The 17203-nt window shown below is 40.7% G+C and overlaps 2 protein-coding genes across 2 annotated transcripts in view; one reads left to right on the top strand and one right to left on the bottom strand.

Moving 5' to 3' along the window:
• The window catches only part of LOC145995311 (uncharacterized), an 89163-nt gene that overhangs the window by 26525 nt on the left and 45435 nt on the right, over positions 1 to 17203 (bottom strand). The window lies entirely within an intron of this gene.
• LOC145995310 (uncharacterized) lies at positions 347 to 9844 on the top strand. The gene is made up of 2 exons (XM_083131915.1): positions 347 to 465; positions 9108 to 9844. The coding sequence occupies exons 1-2, from the start codon at positions 448 to 450 to the stop codon at positions 9729 to 9731; spliced, it is 642 nt and encodes a 213-aa protein (XP_082988041.1). The 5' UTR covers positions 347 to 447; the 3' UTR covers positions 9732 to 9844.

Raw genomic sequence — 17203 nt, 5'->3', positions numbered from 1 at the left:
TTTTTAAATCAGTTAAATTAACCGATTAAATCGACAACCCTAAAAACTCGAAACAGAGGTAGGGAACACTGCTACTACTTTTGATGCCAACTGTACATTTAATAATTTGTCCCCGCATTGCATCACAACAATGTCATACAGGCCGAGATATTAATTAAGTCAAGGTGGCTGTTGCGTGAGAGAATACGAAAGAAAGTTATTAGAAATGCAGATGCGTTTTACGATTGCTGTGGGAATTCCTAAACGGCAACCTTGCATCCCATGCGTGACGTAAAAATCATTGTGCTCGTTGATTCGATGACTGCTCCTCAAAACGTAGCAAGCGGGCGAATGATTCGGTCGATTTCCACCGGACGCGCATGCGCTCTGTATTGAATGCAACGGCGCAAGTAGCATGTTTCAGGGTTTAAAATAACAGTAAACAGCTCGACTGGCCAACCTGACGCCATGATTCGCACGTTGTTCGTAAGTGTACCAAATAATATTATTCGTTTCAATATTCAATAAGTGCACTTTTAAGTTTTCAAAAAAATAATTTAAATTTAAAATCAAGTCTTGCAAAGGTTACATTCGTCTTGGTTTGTTATTGTTACTTATTTTTTTTTTTAGTTTACACAGTAATTAACAGCGCCATTGGGTGCGATCACAGGCGTTTTAACTTCAAGGTTTTGCAAAGTATTATATTCTGTGTAGTATATGATAGAGGTGTTGCATGTTTAAAATCTTTAAAAATGAGTTGCAGAGAGATGAATATGGGTGCTATTCCTGAGTAATCAAAAAAAAATCGATCAGGCAATTCGATTATAGATGGCGGGGAAAGAACTTCTGGTTTGGCCAATTTTCCAATGTAAACTTGGAATACAGATCATCACCGAGCTTATTTTCTTACAAAAGATCGGATACAAAATGGATCACTTGAAATTTTTGAGTGATATAGAGAAACAAAGGTACCTAGAAAAGATTGGCAATTTCCCGGATCCATTGGATGAATATTTACGGGTAAATAATAGTATTTTCCAAGACAATGTTGATCTTCTACCAATAGTTTCGTGTTAAGACTTCTGCAGGTTGAAATAAAGCTTACATAAATTATAAACATTGAAATACTTCAATTTTACAACAGTAAAATATATAATTTTCGACATTGTGTAATCAAACACAGCCCCTTTAATTTTAGATTAATTTTATCATATGGCTTAGAGAGAGCGTCGTCAGAAATTTTATAGGGGCAGTAAAGGCCAGTAATAAAAGTAGAATAGTAGAAATAATAATAATAATTACAAAATGTGATACAATAAATAATTACAAAACTAATGAAATAAACAAATTTTATTCTAAATTTATTATTATTATTATTTATTTATTAATTCTATTCGAGTGCATATCCAGCACAACAGTTACAATACTGAAATACACAGTTATTGTATTTTATTATTAACTTTTGCAAGTTTCGTTCAAGAAAAGACTTTATTTTACTAATAAAGTTTACATTGATTACATTAAATTAAATAATATATTTTTTGGAATTCTGGATGATTATAAACAGTTTAAATTTTTAAATATAGTCAACACATGTGCCTTAGACGATTATGATTTTCGAAACACGTAAAACATTTTCATTTGAATTTCTCCGGTGATGTAGTGTCGACTATAGAACCTATTCCCTCGTGTTTGTGTCCAGTCTTTTCGCTTTACCGCCTGAATTCACTGATTTTTCCGTATCGGATCTGTCTGAAAACTATGTATAAATACCCGAGAAAAAATATTTGTTCCCAACCTTGCGTTGTAGCCACAAGCCACACAATGATTGTCGCCTTTTCTTAAGACACTGTCCATGCTATTCTATTGAAAACCGGAAGTAAAGTTCCCGCCCGCGCCAAGGAAGCACAGAAATGTAAATATCCGCCGAATAGCCTCCATAGCTACTACTTGTTTTCGCAGTGATGTTCCCTATAATTTTCCAGTAGAATATGGGCTAGTGGCGTATTCTCAAAATTTGACCTGGTTTACCTCAACCATTCTTATTTATTGTACGTACATATTTATTATAGATAATATAAATAAAACATCAATGCAGGCATACAAGTAAACAAAAGCAGAAATCCGACAACTTCAAATTTTCCGTCAGTTTCAATACGTGTGAAAAAAGTTGGTTTAATAATCTGAATATCAAATTGCATTTTTATTTTGCGATGTGGCCCATTCAAATCTTTGACAGCCATTTAGTGGCCCACCTATATCAGGAAGTCTGGCTGCACCACTGTTTACTCAGAATCATAAAATGTTATTTAAGAAAGCCATGTGAACCGAACGTGATCCATATTCCCACAGAAAGCTTTAGCAGAACATACTGGCCCCGTCTAAATGGCTGCACCTCGTGACTGCTTTCAGCATTCACGTTTCTATTATATTGTAGTTGGTTAGAAAGTGCAACACTGAGTCGTCTATGGTGCCATGTAGTATATTTGGTGTCTGCACCATTTGCACTACGTTCTGGAGCGGTGTACAGTGTGGTGTATAGTCACATGGTACTTGCTAACCAATCAAATGAACGATGAAAGCGGCAGACAGGCATTTGTTACAGACTGAACACGATTTCCTTGTACCAGTCGGCACTGGAATATCCAAAGTGCAATGAACCCGAACTAGATTGGACTACTAAAAACGCCGAATCACACGGAACTGGATTTCTAGTAGGAATGCCCTAGTTGGCGCCGGACTGGCTACCTGGCTGGCTGGACTGGTCTTGATTAACTCGTGTTCTAATTGCAACTGGTTTCCTCTGCTGGATTCTGTAGAACAGCCAATCAGAGCGAAGTTTGGTCATATGAAGATAATATGTGAGTTTGGAAAGATAAAATTTCGTGTCTGTGTTTGTTTTTGTTCGCTGCTCAATGAAAGAAAAGAACAGAGATAATGTGCATTCGCAGGCAGGATTTTATTTCGGGGGGGCTCATCCTTTAACAGCACAAGCGTCGCTAGAAATATTTGATAAAACTTGATTAGTAGAAACAATAATGAGAAAACTAATTATTACCATGGTTATAATTGTCATTTTACAATAATAACTATTTTAAGTTATTAAAAATAAACCAATTTTAATTCTAAATTTATTGTTATTATAATAATTGTTATTATATGAATGGAGATGCTATGCTACTCGATCCACCCTATGAGTGAATACCCAACACTGTTGTCATTTTTTTTCTTACATTTTGTAGTTAGTGTACTGAAATTCATAGTCATTGTAGTATTTTTGTTATTAACTTCGGCACATTCCGTTAATAGTTAGGACCAAATTTTACTCATAAAGTTTATATTCTGTGACCTCTCACAAAGAAAACTATAAGATTTGGAAGCTGTGGATCCATTTATTCTTTGGATTAAATGGTAGAATATAAAAACGTAACCTGGTTCCTCTGTTATACACTAAACTATTTTTCGACTAATGTTTATTCCTGCTAATGAAGTAAAATTAATTACCACTATACACTATTTGAATTAGATATTTGAAGGATTTCGGGGAGGGTGCTTCAGCCCCCTTAGCCCTCCCCCTGGCTAGATGCCTGTGCATTCGGGTTCTTTAATATTTAGGAATTTATCCAAAGCGATGAGATTTGTACACAACAAATGTGATGTGATAGCCGTTAATGAAAATCCTTATTGTTACCAGTGTATTAAATGTTTGACATATTTAGTTAAAGAAAATATACATTTTTATGAATGAATCCTGCTAATTTCATGTGTGGATATACATACCAGAGTTAATTAAAAAGCTTGTTGAGTACATCTTGATTAGGCTATCATACTTCCTTTCGAGCCAATTTCTGGTCCATATAAATACTTTTATATTAATTATTTCAATTTAATTTTTAATAACAGTAGTAGCTATTCTCCTACAATGTTCTTCAAATCGCTCGTCCAATATTTTTAGATTGTCTGAATAACAGTATACCGACAAGTACGGTAATAAGTATCGTGTGAGGCGAAAACTAGCGGATGAGCCAGTACCACACATACGTATTTGTCACGTACACATCTCATCGGTTTGCATAAATACCTAAATATTAATGAACTGAACACGAATGCACTGCACGCCATCTCTTTACTTTTTTTTTATATCGAGAAACTAACAAAAACAGGCAACATTCGGAAACCACAGACAAAAAACTCCCCTTTGCAAACTCACAGATTATCTTCACATGGCCAAACTTTGCTCTGCTTGGCTGTTCCACAGAATCCAGTCGAGGAAAGCCAGTAGCAATTAGAACATGTCCTATTCCTCCAAACCAGTCAAGCAGCCAGCCAGGCAGCCATTACATCCGGGCAGGTAGCCAGAAATCAACTAACTGGATATCCAGTTCCGTGTGATTCGGCCTTTAATCAGTGCTCGATTGATTGATTTAGTTTATTTTACTTCCGGTTGGCTAATTTGCGTAGATGGGGATGAAATGATGAAATTGATGTATGGACATTTACAAACAACCAAGCCCGAGCGGGATTCCAACCCGGGACCCCTAGCGTCGCAACGCGATGTGCTAACCACTCGGCCACGGGGTCCGTCAATCAGTGCTCGATGTAGGAGTTCCTAACTAGGGACGAGGGGGGGGGGGGGTTGCTTGGTTGAGTTTGTGGATAGGTTGGGGGATGTTTCATGAGCAGTTTCCATCTCTCCATCTCGAGACTGCTATAAATCAATAAAAAGTACATGGGACTTACATCTGACAGATAGCCTACTGAATTATTTAAATTGCGTTTAAAATGCGGTAATTTGATTTGATTTGATTTATTTTACTTCGCTTTTTGTGCCACTTTTGGCTAATTTGCGAAGATGGGGATGAGTGATGATATGATGAAATTAATTAATGGACACTCACAAATATCCTTGCCCAGGCCAGGATTCGAACCCGGGACCCCTGGTGTCGTAGCGCGATGAAAATGCGGTAATTTGCTTAGAATATGATTTCAGTAGATCAATGAGTGGTCTCTGATGGCGACATAGGCTAATAGTTATAATGGTTACAAACGTTTGTCCTTGTACTTGGTATGAGGGAACTTCTCAAGCTCTTGCTAACTGATGTGCTACATAGAAAAGATATATATTATTACAGGGTTGCAAATGTAGTGATTATTTTGGTTTCATTGATTTCGTTCATTGTACTTCACTTTTCTGCCACTTTTGGCTAATCTCGATATATTTTGGAAAAATATATTTTATGCAATATAAATTTTAATAATGGATCCAACCCGGACTCATTATTACAACTCTGATGATATGGACGAAAACTTTAGTTACTACTGCCTGTATAGGAGGTGCGAACATTTTAGGGGTGGGGTGTGTATACCAAAATCCCTACACCAAAATTATCTCCTGTAGTTTCCCCGCAAGATAATTTTAACAACACGGAACGTTTTAAACAATTTGAAGATACGCACGACAAAATATTATATTGCAAGGAACCAGTGACGCATGCATTATGCGCTCATTTACCTCAAGAAGGAAAAGAAAGTATTGTAAATTCACCGACAGGGGGGAAAGTACAATCTTGATTACAACAATTAGCATTTTTTTCTAAAGTACAGTGATAATTGATGTTCATATCACGTTTGCCATTATCACTCATAAAGGTTCTGGTCTGGTGAAGTAATGTGATTATGTTCAATTGAAGAATGATAACATAACAACGAAAGTGAAATACAATTTTCTTTGTTGCAAACCTATATTTCAAATTGTTGAAATCATTAGTGGTTATTAATTAAATCTCTTTGTTTTCCGTCTCTTTTATGCACGTTAATTGTTTCTACAATTGGGTGATATGCGATATGCATCCATATGGGTGTGGGGAGATGTGTGTGCGTATGGAAGCACCTGCTCTATTTCTGAGAGGGACTCCCAGATGGTGTAGTGCTACGTCAAGGGGTCCCGAACATTCCCGATGGAGCATAGGCGCCGACTCCATGTAGCTTGGGGGGCTCTAGCCCCCCCCCCCCCATGTTATCGATGTGGGAGCAGAGCCCCCAAATAATTTTGCTTAAGAGATTCTAATGTATTATTTTGCTTCTCTTGTAAAGTTTACTCTGAATTGTGCCACATGAACTTAACTTTAAATACACATTTGAAATGTTCTAGACCATCAACTTTGGGGGGGCGGGGCTGAGACCGCTAAACCATCAACTTTGGAGGGCTATGACCGGAGACAGCAAAACACATGACTTATTACTATATACTAAGTATATAATTATGAGTATTGTTAACATTTTTACTAAAAAGAGTTTCAAAAGATGTGCATGAACTAGGAGAGTGGATGGGACGTTCGGGCTACAAATGGCTCTCACATGACATTCAGAACGAGATCATTGATATATTTGGGAGATCTGTTTTGCGGTCCGTGGAAGCAGATATTAAAAGTCGGGAATATTTTGCTATTATGGTTGACGAAACTTGTGACATATCCATCAGTGAACAATTGACATTTTGCATTCGAACTGTAAATTAAAATTTTGATATTTTTGAGGAATTCATTGGCTTTTACGAGATTCCGAACACTGAGGCCAAAACTTAAAAAAGGGAGGGAGTGAGTCATTCATTAATTTATTTCTGTGATCAGAGCCCCCAATAATTTTGACAAGTCGGCGCCCCTGCGGTGAAGGCATATAGGTCTGGTGCGAGGCACACTCGGCTTCCACTAAACTCCAAAACGAAATGCTAAGAGCTCCCTAACCAACCAATTCCGCTGAAGTCTAATAATGCATATGTGATTAGGTTGAGAGGGGCAGGTTTAGGTCTCTTAGCATTTACTTTTGGTGTTTGGTGGAAGCTGGGCGTCTTCCGCAGCAGACCTGGAGGCACGTAATGATTTAGATCCCACTTCAAACTATAGGTCCAGTCCGGATTAGCATTTCTATGCATAAAGTGGACTTAAAATCCAAAAATTCACAAAAACCCTCGGCTTCTGATGACTCAGGAAAGGAAATTAATACGGAAAATATACACACCGAAGCATGGTCGGTGCTGGGGAAAGTCAAAGCCAGGCAGCCAATTAAAATACGCAACGTCGCAACAGCGTCTACGTAAGCGCCTCTCTTCTGGCTTCCATTCGCTCCTCGCTGCCCAGCAGACGATTTTTTTCCTCGTTTCTCATTGGCACCGAAACTGTGGAGAGATCGCTAGCGCGAGAAACGGGACAGGTTCTAACAAACGCGGTATAGTTCGGAAAATGTACATGTTATTATAATCTTAACAGAGAGCGATATGAAGCAACATGGCAAGATGAGTGTGCCTTAACTCTTCTTACAATGTGATTAAAATGAATAACAGTGTTCGCAGCAGAGTTTATTTCTGCCAGAAGGACATGTCTTTCCGCTGGACGCCATGCGGCAAATTTCTATAAACAAAACGCTGCGCCTGCGCTTTCGTCTAGAGCGTCTCATAAGTCTGTAAAATAACTGGATTCACCAGATTCACTAGGCCAGTTACTTTCGTTCGATTCGTTCGTTTCGTTAAGACTTTCGGAACGCACACAGAGTAGTAAAGAAATTATTCTCCGTAAAGCATGGAGACAGAAGAAGAAGAGGGCGACCCAGGATGAGATGGATACATGATGTGGAGAGAGACATCAGAATACTGGGGACAAGAAGATGGAGACAAAAGGCACAACACTGCCAGGAATGGACTTGCATTGTTGAGAAGGCTAAGACTGTATACAAGGGCCGCAACGCCAAAGAATGAAGATTTTTTTAAAAAATAACTGAAGAAACCCATAAAATTAAAGTGAAATTGTGTGGATTAACAAATATGTGAAGTTCAAAGCACAAATGTCGTAACTCCATTTAAGACAATGTTGAGAAAAATACATATTCAGTTGTTGGAGCATAATCATAGCGGTGCCTCTATGAGTAAGAATTTGAAACTTGGGAGATACTTACTTCTAGCACTGAAATGTTGATACTTCACAGTTCTAAGTCCATTTCCACGACAACAGAGTTACGCCAATTGTGCTCTGAACCCCCTCATATGTAAATTGTTATAAGCCATAAATAATTTTCGTCATTTGAACACATTCATTAAAAGTTTAACACAAACTATTTCAAATTATTTTTATCCCCAATCAATTACACTTGTACTAAATTGAAGGTCGTATGTGTACTTAATGTCATTTGAATACTCTCGCTGCAAGTTTCACAAGAACAAATTTCGACATTGCTTTCATCTAATCTGTTTCGTCTGCCTGTGACAATTAAAAATTGTAGGTTAAATTGCAAAACGTCAAATGTTACCACGTCACTTCACCTGCCATTTACTTCGCTTCACCAGTGTGTGCCTAGTTTCTCCCGTAGACCGAGGTTCGCTCGCACTTTTCGAAGTGTGTTAACTCTGATGCTATTTGCAACAAGCGAGTAGAGAAAATAAATTGGCTCTTTCTTCATTATGAACTTCAATCGCCCAGGAAGCTCGTGAGCTACCACCACCAGCCATACTGATGGTTATAATGTTGATCGATTGATTGATTTAGGTTATTTCAATTTGCTTTTTTGCCACTTTTGGCTAATCGCGACGGTGATAACGAGTTGATTGATTTGAATTATTTTACTTCGCCTTTCTGCCATTTTGGCTAATTACGATGAGGTTATGATGAAATTGATGCAGGAACACTCACGAAAAACGCCCAAACCCAGGACGGGTTTCGAACCCGGGAACTCTGGCCTCGTAGCTGCTGTGCACTCCGAAGGTTGGCTCGGGTTATAATGTAAATATATTAAATGCCCGAGATGGTTATATCAAGTATAAAAAGAAGTAAAGTGCTCCCCTGTGCTTGCACCACGCCATGAAGGCGTACAGGGGGTGTGGAGTTAAGGCGTAAAGGGGGTGATGTGATCAGCACCACTCCCTTGGCCGCCTTTAGCCCCCAGAGTTTCCTCCAGGTACCCACTTCATACGACGCTAGGCGGGCATGTAATAGTGTTTTTTTTTTGTTTTTTTTTTTCCCAAAAAATTTTGTATTTATATTTGTCTTCTACTTCTGTTTCACTTTTATTCAGCACTATAAATATGTGTATAAATAAGACTGATAGTGATTGTAGGTTAATACCACATTTATTCGTTTCAGAGTTCCATCCTCATACTTGCTTCTCTCCTTCAACCGTCTCAAAATGTCCGCGTCTACACGTTATCTGGCAGTGCTAATAAATCTCCATTAGGACTCTACGGAGGGCAGAATATAGGCTACGGATCCGGAGGTCTCGGAGGCCTGATTGGCAATCTGCCAATAGGAGCAGGTAGTTTTGCAGGTGGAACTTTAGGTTTCGGAAGCGGATCAGGTGGACTGCAAGGAGGAGCAGGTGGTCTCTTCGACGCGATAGGTGGACTAGGAGGTTTAACCAGTGGAACAGGCGGACTGGAAGGAATAACAGGTGGTCTCGTAGGAGTAAATGGACTGGGAAGAGGAGCAGGTAGTTACGTGGGTGGAGCAGGTGGACTGGGAGGAGTAACAGGTGGTCTCGTTCATGGAGCAGGTAGTCTAGCAGGCCAAACAGGCAGTCTCGGAGGAGCAGCAGGTGGACTTCGAGAAAGCACGTTCGCTGGGCTACAAGACGGAGGAAACGTCGGCAACCATGCAGGACTGGAACAAACATACGGTCTAGGTCTCAACAATTCTCCACTGGGAGAATCTATAGGAAATATACTTGACCCGTATCAAGAATTTGGTTACTTTCGGAGCTTACTCACGTAGTCATGCACCCCATAGCGTAGTTGACGTGTTAGGTGTATTTTACATTTCTGTTATTTACATTTTACATGTGTTTTTTGTATAATAAACTAACTGAATAGCAGTGATAACATTGATATAGTTTTTGTTTTACTCTTCCTTCACTCTATCAGAGATGAAAGGGGTGACCTTTCTACAGGCACCTAAATGTCAAAATCTCTTCCAAGTAGTGCACCCTAGGGCCTCCCCGATGGCGCAGTGGTAGCGTCGACGGGTTTGTAATCAAGGGGTCCCGGGTTTCGATTCCCGGTGGAGGCACATAGTGGTTCGGATCCCACTTTGAACTGTAGGTCCAGTCCCAATTAGCCTTACTATGCAGGAAGTGGACTTAAAACAACAAATCAATCAATCAATCAAGTAGTACACCCTGGACTACATTTTGCAGAATAGCAAAATGGCTGTAGCGTCTGAATTCACGGCCAGTATAATCCTCCGTGGAGCTCATGTTGTGTGCTGTCCTTGTGTGCTGTCCTTGTGTGTTGTGATTGTCTTTTCACCAATTTCATCTTATAACCATTCATCTTCATCTTCGCGATTAGCCAAAAGTGGCACAAAAGCCAAGTAAAGTTAAACAAATCAATCAATCAATCAATTAATTCTGACCACATAAAGTCATTTTAGCTCATGCACCCCATTACAACATGTGTCCAACTTTTCCTTCACCTTACATACTACCAGCTTCCCCACTTTCCATGAATCCAGTCTGTTTCCTTCCTAACATTAGTTTTCATTCACGAATTCTCTTATCTAATTATACTTCTTGGGCCTCCCCGATGGCGCAGTGGTAGCGTCGTTGCCTTCAAATCAAGGGGTCCCGGGTTCGATACCCGGTGGAGGCACATAGTTGTTCCGATCCCACTTTAAGCTGTAGGTTCAGTCTGGTAGTCTCGCGGAAGCAGCCGCACAGTGTTCAATTATCGCAATCTAGCTGGGAAAAAAATCATTTTTCGAATTTTGTATTCACGGCTAACTGCTACACAGGTGTGTTAGGAAATGTCCAGGGGTAATTGTGATGATTGTTTTTCATTTGACTTTGAACCGGAAGTTATGTTTAGATGAACCTCGTGTCACTAGGCACCACGCGCAGAGGCATTTAGTTCGCGCGTGGAGTAGCTCATGTTTAGGCGCGTGTAGTGGCAACGTGGGTATCTCTGCTGTGTTTGTGCGGGGTGTTTGTGTAGCCATATCGTAAGTACTGTTTGCAATAATGTTAAGTGAAAAATGGTGCTACACAAGTATTATGTTATTCCTGTCAAAACTTGACGAAGGATTACAAAAAAAGTACCATATAGTGCACCCGTGTAATTTGCACATGTTGCGTAACGAACTTCCCGCTTGCGTAAAAGGTTAACACTACGTGCGCGTAGGTGCGCGATTTACAACAGCGTATAGTTTTTTTTTGCGCAGTGCACCCTGTTCAGGCGGGAGTTGTTTGATGTATGGCTGCAGTCTTCTCCCCAAAACAGAAGCGAAGAACTGTACAGATTTGTTGTGGATAGATTGGGGATACAAGATTGTCCTCCAGAAGTCGAAGAACGCATTGTCAGTGTAATTAAACTGTATTGTGTGAAAATTAGGGCCCGATGGTTGAAGAGTAACAGGCATAAAGACAGATTTTTGTGAGGTAACGCACAATGGCTCAATTATCAAATCAGTTTTCCACCAGAGATATATGGATGTGTTCCTGGTACGTCCAGTGGATGTGGTCCAGGCCGTCCTACGAAGTTGTTCCAGGAGAATGGCCCGAGGACGAAGATCAAGGCAGTTGCAGATCCAGTGCGGAGCCTCACAAGATTTTAGTACATGGTGCAGACATTATTTGGTCTTGAATCCTGCCTATCGGGCAGCTGTCAGAGGACGTACAGGAGGTAAGACGTAAGGACATTAGGAAGTTCAGGGAAGGTCATAGCAACAAATGATGATTTGCTGCACATTCTGCTTGCGTCCTCGGATCCGGTAATATCATCGCGCCGAAAGTTCCCAATCAAAAAGTCCGGAGCACTGTCACCAGCAGTTCTAGGTCTGCTTTCATCCGGTCTCCAAAGAAGGGGCAGTTCCACCATACCAGCATCCGACAGTTCTGGGAGCAGCAGCGCGAGCGGAATGGATGAGGACACTGATTAAGATACAGTATATACAATTCTATCATTGCAATCTAAATGTTTTGACTCAACATTGACCTGATGTGTAATCATCTTTTGTAATTCAAATAATATTAGTAATAATAATTCATTTGAAGTGCATTTTTTCATTTGATCATTTATTCTATGTGCGATTAATAATATCATCTTACTAGTATCAACAATTAAAATATTAATTTCATATTTGTCAGTATCAATTATGTGACAGCTTTCTAGCTCATTACAACCACACAAATATTTTTTTTATTCTAAAGTACTTCAGTTATAAGGACCATCCGAAATTTAGAAACTAGTCTGAATAGTATAACTTTCTACGTCACTTTCGGTGGCAAAATTAGTGCGCAGGAGTAACAGCAATACCAAGCATGGCTAAATATTATGAAACGAAGTTAATAAGATCAATGGAGGACAAGACAACTAGTCTTAGGAATTTTTTCCAGCTAGATTGTGAGAATTGAACACTGTGAGCCGTACGGGCAACATCGTCTCGAGTCGCGCTTGAATCTTGGTACGTACGTGGCCGTGTACTGGTGAGTAGGAGGGAGTGTTAGTTAAGAGTCATATCGAAGCAATTCTTATTGTTGTAGAATGGAAATAAGTCGTGTAAACACGTTAAAGTTGTCCTTTTTGAGTGCACAAAAGAGACCCACGTCAGTGAAGTTACACCGATGGATTAGTGAAAAGCTTGCTCTCACCGAAGACCAGCTTCTAAGCATTGAAATTGACCATTTTCATAAGTGTGTATACATTAAACTGGTATCACTCCTGTTAGGTGAGCAAATATTACGGAAGTGTGGACGAATGTTGGTGTTTCGTGATGAGGATGGTGATCATGATGTACGACTGGAATGGGCTGACAGAATAGCAACAATAGTGCGACTACATGTCACGGAAGAGTCACGGATGAGGCAATATCTGAGGTACTCGTCAAATATGGAGAATACAGTCTATCGAGGATGAGACTTACTCGGACGAACATATCTATCGTACCCGTACGGGCATAAAAGTGTTGATGATAGTATTGAAGCAGTCAATACCGTCTTACGTCATGATCCAAGGTGCAAGATATTGGGTCACATATTATGGGTAGCAGCCTTCTTGCAAGATCTGTGACGAATTGACACACGCAGCAGCCACGTGTCCCCAAATACGACGACGCACTAGTCCTACCGTATTAAGTTCAACCTCAGTCCAGGCGGGCACATCTACATCTACGGGCACATCAGGAACCCATTACCTATGCCCAACGTGTCAATCGACCACCAACGCAACTCACAGTCCAAGAAACACAATTGGACTCGCGACCCACAGTGTTGCCACTACCCACCAAAACGAAATTGAGTCAGAAGACAGAGGGTGATGTACCAACAGCGTCAACGGAGCAAGCACCGAAAGACGATCCTGCAGTGGTGCCCGTTTCGGGGAACAACGCGACTGACGAAATCATGGAAACTTCAATGTTATGGGCTGATGAAGTGGAACGGGAAGAATCTGTCCAAATGAAACTACATGAAGATCTACCAGAGGGTGACAACCAAATTAAGTGTGAAGACCGGACGAATGCGCGTGACAATTCTGGTATCCAGCTGACTCCATATGAAGGCCCAAGCCCTGCGAAGCCTGTTTCTGTTTCACAGGCGCCGTTGATGGATGCTACCAGAAGGAAGCTATCCATGGAAGGACAGCAGAAGCAGCAGAAAAAGCAGAAGCGTAAGAAAAGTTCTCAAAGGGATGCGGAAATCAAACCACCGACCAAGAAGATTGATGACCAACGCCCCCTCTCTCCCTACCCAGTGCGAATTACCCGGTCTCAAAGTGTTAATAATCTAAGTTCTAGTGTTAGTGCTAGTGAAAGTAAATTACTTGATGAAAATTAATTATGCGTGTGATAGTGTTCCTGCTTTTTTGTGTTAACGTCTGATATAATGTATACAACGACCTCCTTGCCAGTAAGAGGGCTAGAGTGTCCCTGATAATGTTTCGGCTTTCCCAATTAGTTATGTTTACAACACTCCGAATAGCCACGATTAACATTAATAAACTGCAAAACCGAAATAAACAAGAGGCTCTGGGTGACTTTTTCATCCAGTCGTCCCTCGATATAGCCTTCCTCCAGGAGGTCCAAGTGACAAACTTTGACTTGCCCCCATCCATAGTAGTGTATAACAATGCAAATTGTCAGGCAACAGGGACTACTCTTCTCGCGAAAAACACTGTGCCGATCAGTAACGTTGCGTGTCACCCAAACGGGCGAATTATATGTGCGAAAAAGTGGCAAATGTTTGGATTTGCAATATATATGCTCCATCTGGGACTCATCAGAGACATCGGAGAAATAATTTTTTGACGACAGACGTGGCGGCCGAATTACAGGGTGCAAAAGAACATATCATATGTGGCGGGGACTTTAATTGCGTCCTGCTCCCACAAGATCAACGTCCTGGTTTTTCCACATCAAATTCCATACAAAAATTGATGTCTGGTTTTAAATTTGTGGACGTTTGGACAGATAAACATTTCGGTAAGCGAGGGTATACATATATTAGAGACAATTGTGCGTCCCGCCTGGACCGGTTCTATGTTACCACGTTACTGCGTCAGAAAGTAACTTCGATTTACCTCACACCTAAATGTTTTTCGGACCATTTGGCGGTGATAATGGCAATTAACATAGATATCCCCCTAGTGCCTCGAGGATATGGTTATTGGAAACTGAATACTTCCATTCTTTCAGATGATGATTTCAAACGAGCATTCCACGAGCAATGGAGAATTAGGGAGACGCAACTCGCGCGACATACTGACATCATTCGTTGGTGGGACGAGTTTCTCAAACCGGCAGTCAAGAGATTCTGTTTATCATATTGTAAAGAACAGTCCCGTGACTGGCGTAACAAATATAATTTTTATTATCGCGTCTTGCGGGAACTAATAGAAGAAGCATCAGCAGGGCAACAGGTCCACACAGAAATTAAACGTATACAAGCCATCCTCCTACGCATGACCGCTCACAAAAGCCTAGGTGCTCAAATTAGAAGTAGACTTCCCCATTTTGACCCACAAGAATCTGTCTCGATCCGTCACGTTCTACAAGAACGACAAAATGCCCAAAGAAATGTCATCACTGAACTCACAGATGATGCTGGTAATAAAATCATAACGCCCAAAGACATACAAGGTAAAATATATGATCACTTTGGTACGATGTTTCCGCGTAACGAATCTGATACCTCCAATTACGGAACAGTTTTGGAAGCAGTCTCGGAGGTACTCTCAGCCGCTGATCGAACTACGCTGGATGCAGATTTCACCTTAGATGAAGTGTATAAAGCGGTGAAAGCGGGGAAGCCGTTCTACGCCCCTGGAGTAGATGGGCTTCCTAGTAGATTCTTTGAAACATTTTAGCTCTGGATTTCGAACGTGCGTTTGACTCACTGAACCATAACTACATGTTTCACGTATTCCAAAAATTAGGAACACGGGGAACATTTCTCTCAGCCCTGCACGGGCTGTATAACAACGCCGAATCGAAAATACAGATTAATGGTTTCCTGACAAAATCGCATCGTATTACTACAGTGTACGACAGGGCGATCCCTTATCAATGTTAGCATTTTGTATTTCACTACGTCCCCTGCTTGCCTCACTGGAAGCTCAGTTACAAGGCATTTCTATTCTGTTGAAATCTCTAAAAGTGTTAGCCTACGCCGATGACGTCAGCTTTCTTGTTAAGTCCCATGAAGATATTGCCACGGTACATAAATTAACGACAGAATTTGGTGTGCATTCAGGCCTCCACATTAATATACAAAAATCTTGTCTGATGCAATTAAGTACCGACCCGACACACACACCCGTACGATACTTCCCTGTTGTTACCACCTTAAAAATACATGGTGTAATATTTGCGCATTCTCTGCAAAGAATGATCAAATAAAATGATCGAGTGATTGGAGGTGTAAATAAAAGCAGTGCTCTAAATTCATAAGTTTCGAATCCTCAGTTTTCAATCACGAGTCACGTTTGTTAACTTGTATGCTCTTTCGGAAGTGTGGTTTGTGGCCAAAATACTTCCGATGCGCAAGCTTCATGTAGCAAAGCTGAAGAGTGCAGTGAACTGGTTCGTGTGGAATGAACAGTTTCTACGTGTTAATCACGAGGCCTTGTGTTTACCTACTGCAGGCGGAGGCTTGAACCTCGTTCACGTTCTCGTTGGCCTCTCCGCATCCAAGCGGACATAGAGACGATGATTCAGCGCCCTGATAGCCTTACTAGTCATGTCCTTCGAGACTGCTTGGCTCACATACAATTGGATTCCCCCATAAACGTTACTACCCTCCCCCACAACCTGAGGTACCTCCGAGATACTTTAGTGGAAATCTGCTATGCCTTGTTGCAAACTCCTACCCTGCCAGTTCCAGTGGTGTCGCAAATGCACAGAGGAATGCGTGCAGCGTCTCAACAGGCGTGTAAAATAGTTGCAAGAAACCCGGAAGTTCGTTGGCCTGCAGTGTGGAAAAATATTCATGCGAAACATCTTCCCTCAAGGATACGATCGGCGTGGTACAGTCACGGACACTGCCAGCTTGTAACGATTCCATTGAAAGTCAATGTATTCATTACAAGCCGGCAGTGTCCGTGACTGTACGTTATAGTGCATCAAATACTGCTGACCCGCGTGAAACTCCATGCCATGCACATGGCAGACACCTCATTATTTCAATATGTCACGTTCCTGAAACCTTGGTGTATAAGCTCAGTGCATGCCAACTTACTGCTAAGTCCTGGAAATATGTCTCAAAACTAGTGAGTGTACTCTGTCGCACAAGCGAAAGAAATATATCAGTTGATCACCTTCTGTTTCCCACCTTTAATTATTATTATTGGGGCATTATGCTTGTTTTGCCTCCACCTATCAGCAACCTGACTTTCACGCATAATTTCTGAATTACTTACATCACATATTCCAAACTGTGTCGTCAACCAAACAGAAAATTTTATATGCCAAATTCTTAAATGTACTGTATCCTAGTATGGAATAGCCTTTAAATGTAATCATGAAATCAGCTTGTTCCGTGCAGCTGTAAATAGTTCAATCAAGTAATAATACTTAGCCTTACTGAGCATGAAGTGAATCTAAACACCAATTCAATCAATCATTCAATTATACTTCTACAGAATTAGTTGCTACTTCCATTTCAAGTGCTCGAAATCAAAATTTCTCCCTTTAGAGTTTCTTTTTTATTATTGGCCGTATAACTTACACGTTTCCTCTCATGTTCCCTTTTCTACATT

This window comes from Lepisma saccharinum, chromosome 11 (assembly GCF_977018435.1).
Source record: "Lepisma saccharinum chromosome 11, izLepSacc3.1, whole genome shotgun sequence".
Lineage (NCBI taxonomy): Eukaryota > Metazoa > Arthropoda > Insecta > Zygentoma > Lepismatidae > Lepisma > Lepisma saccharinum.
This window is presented reverse-complemented; position numbering and strand designations above follow the sequence as displayed.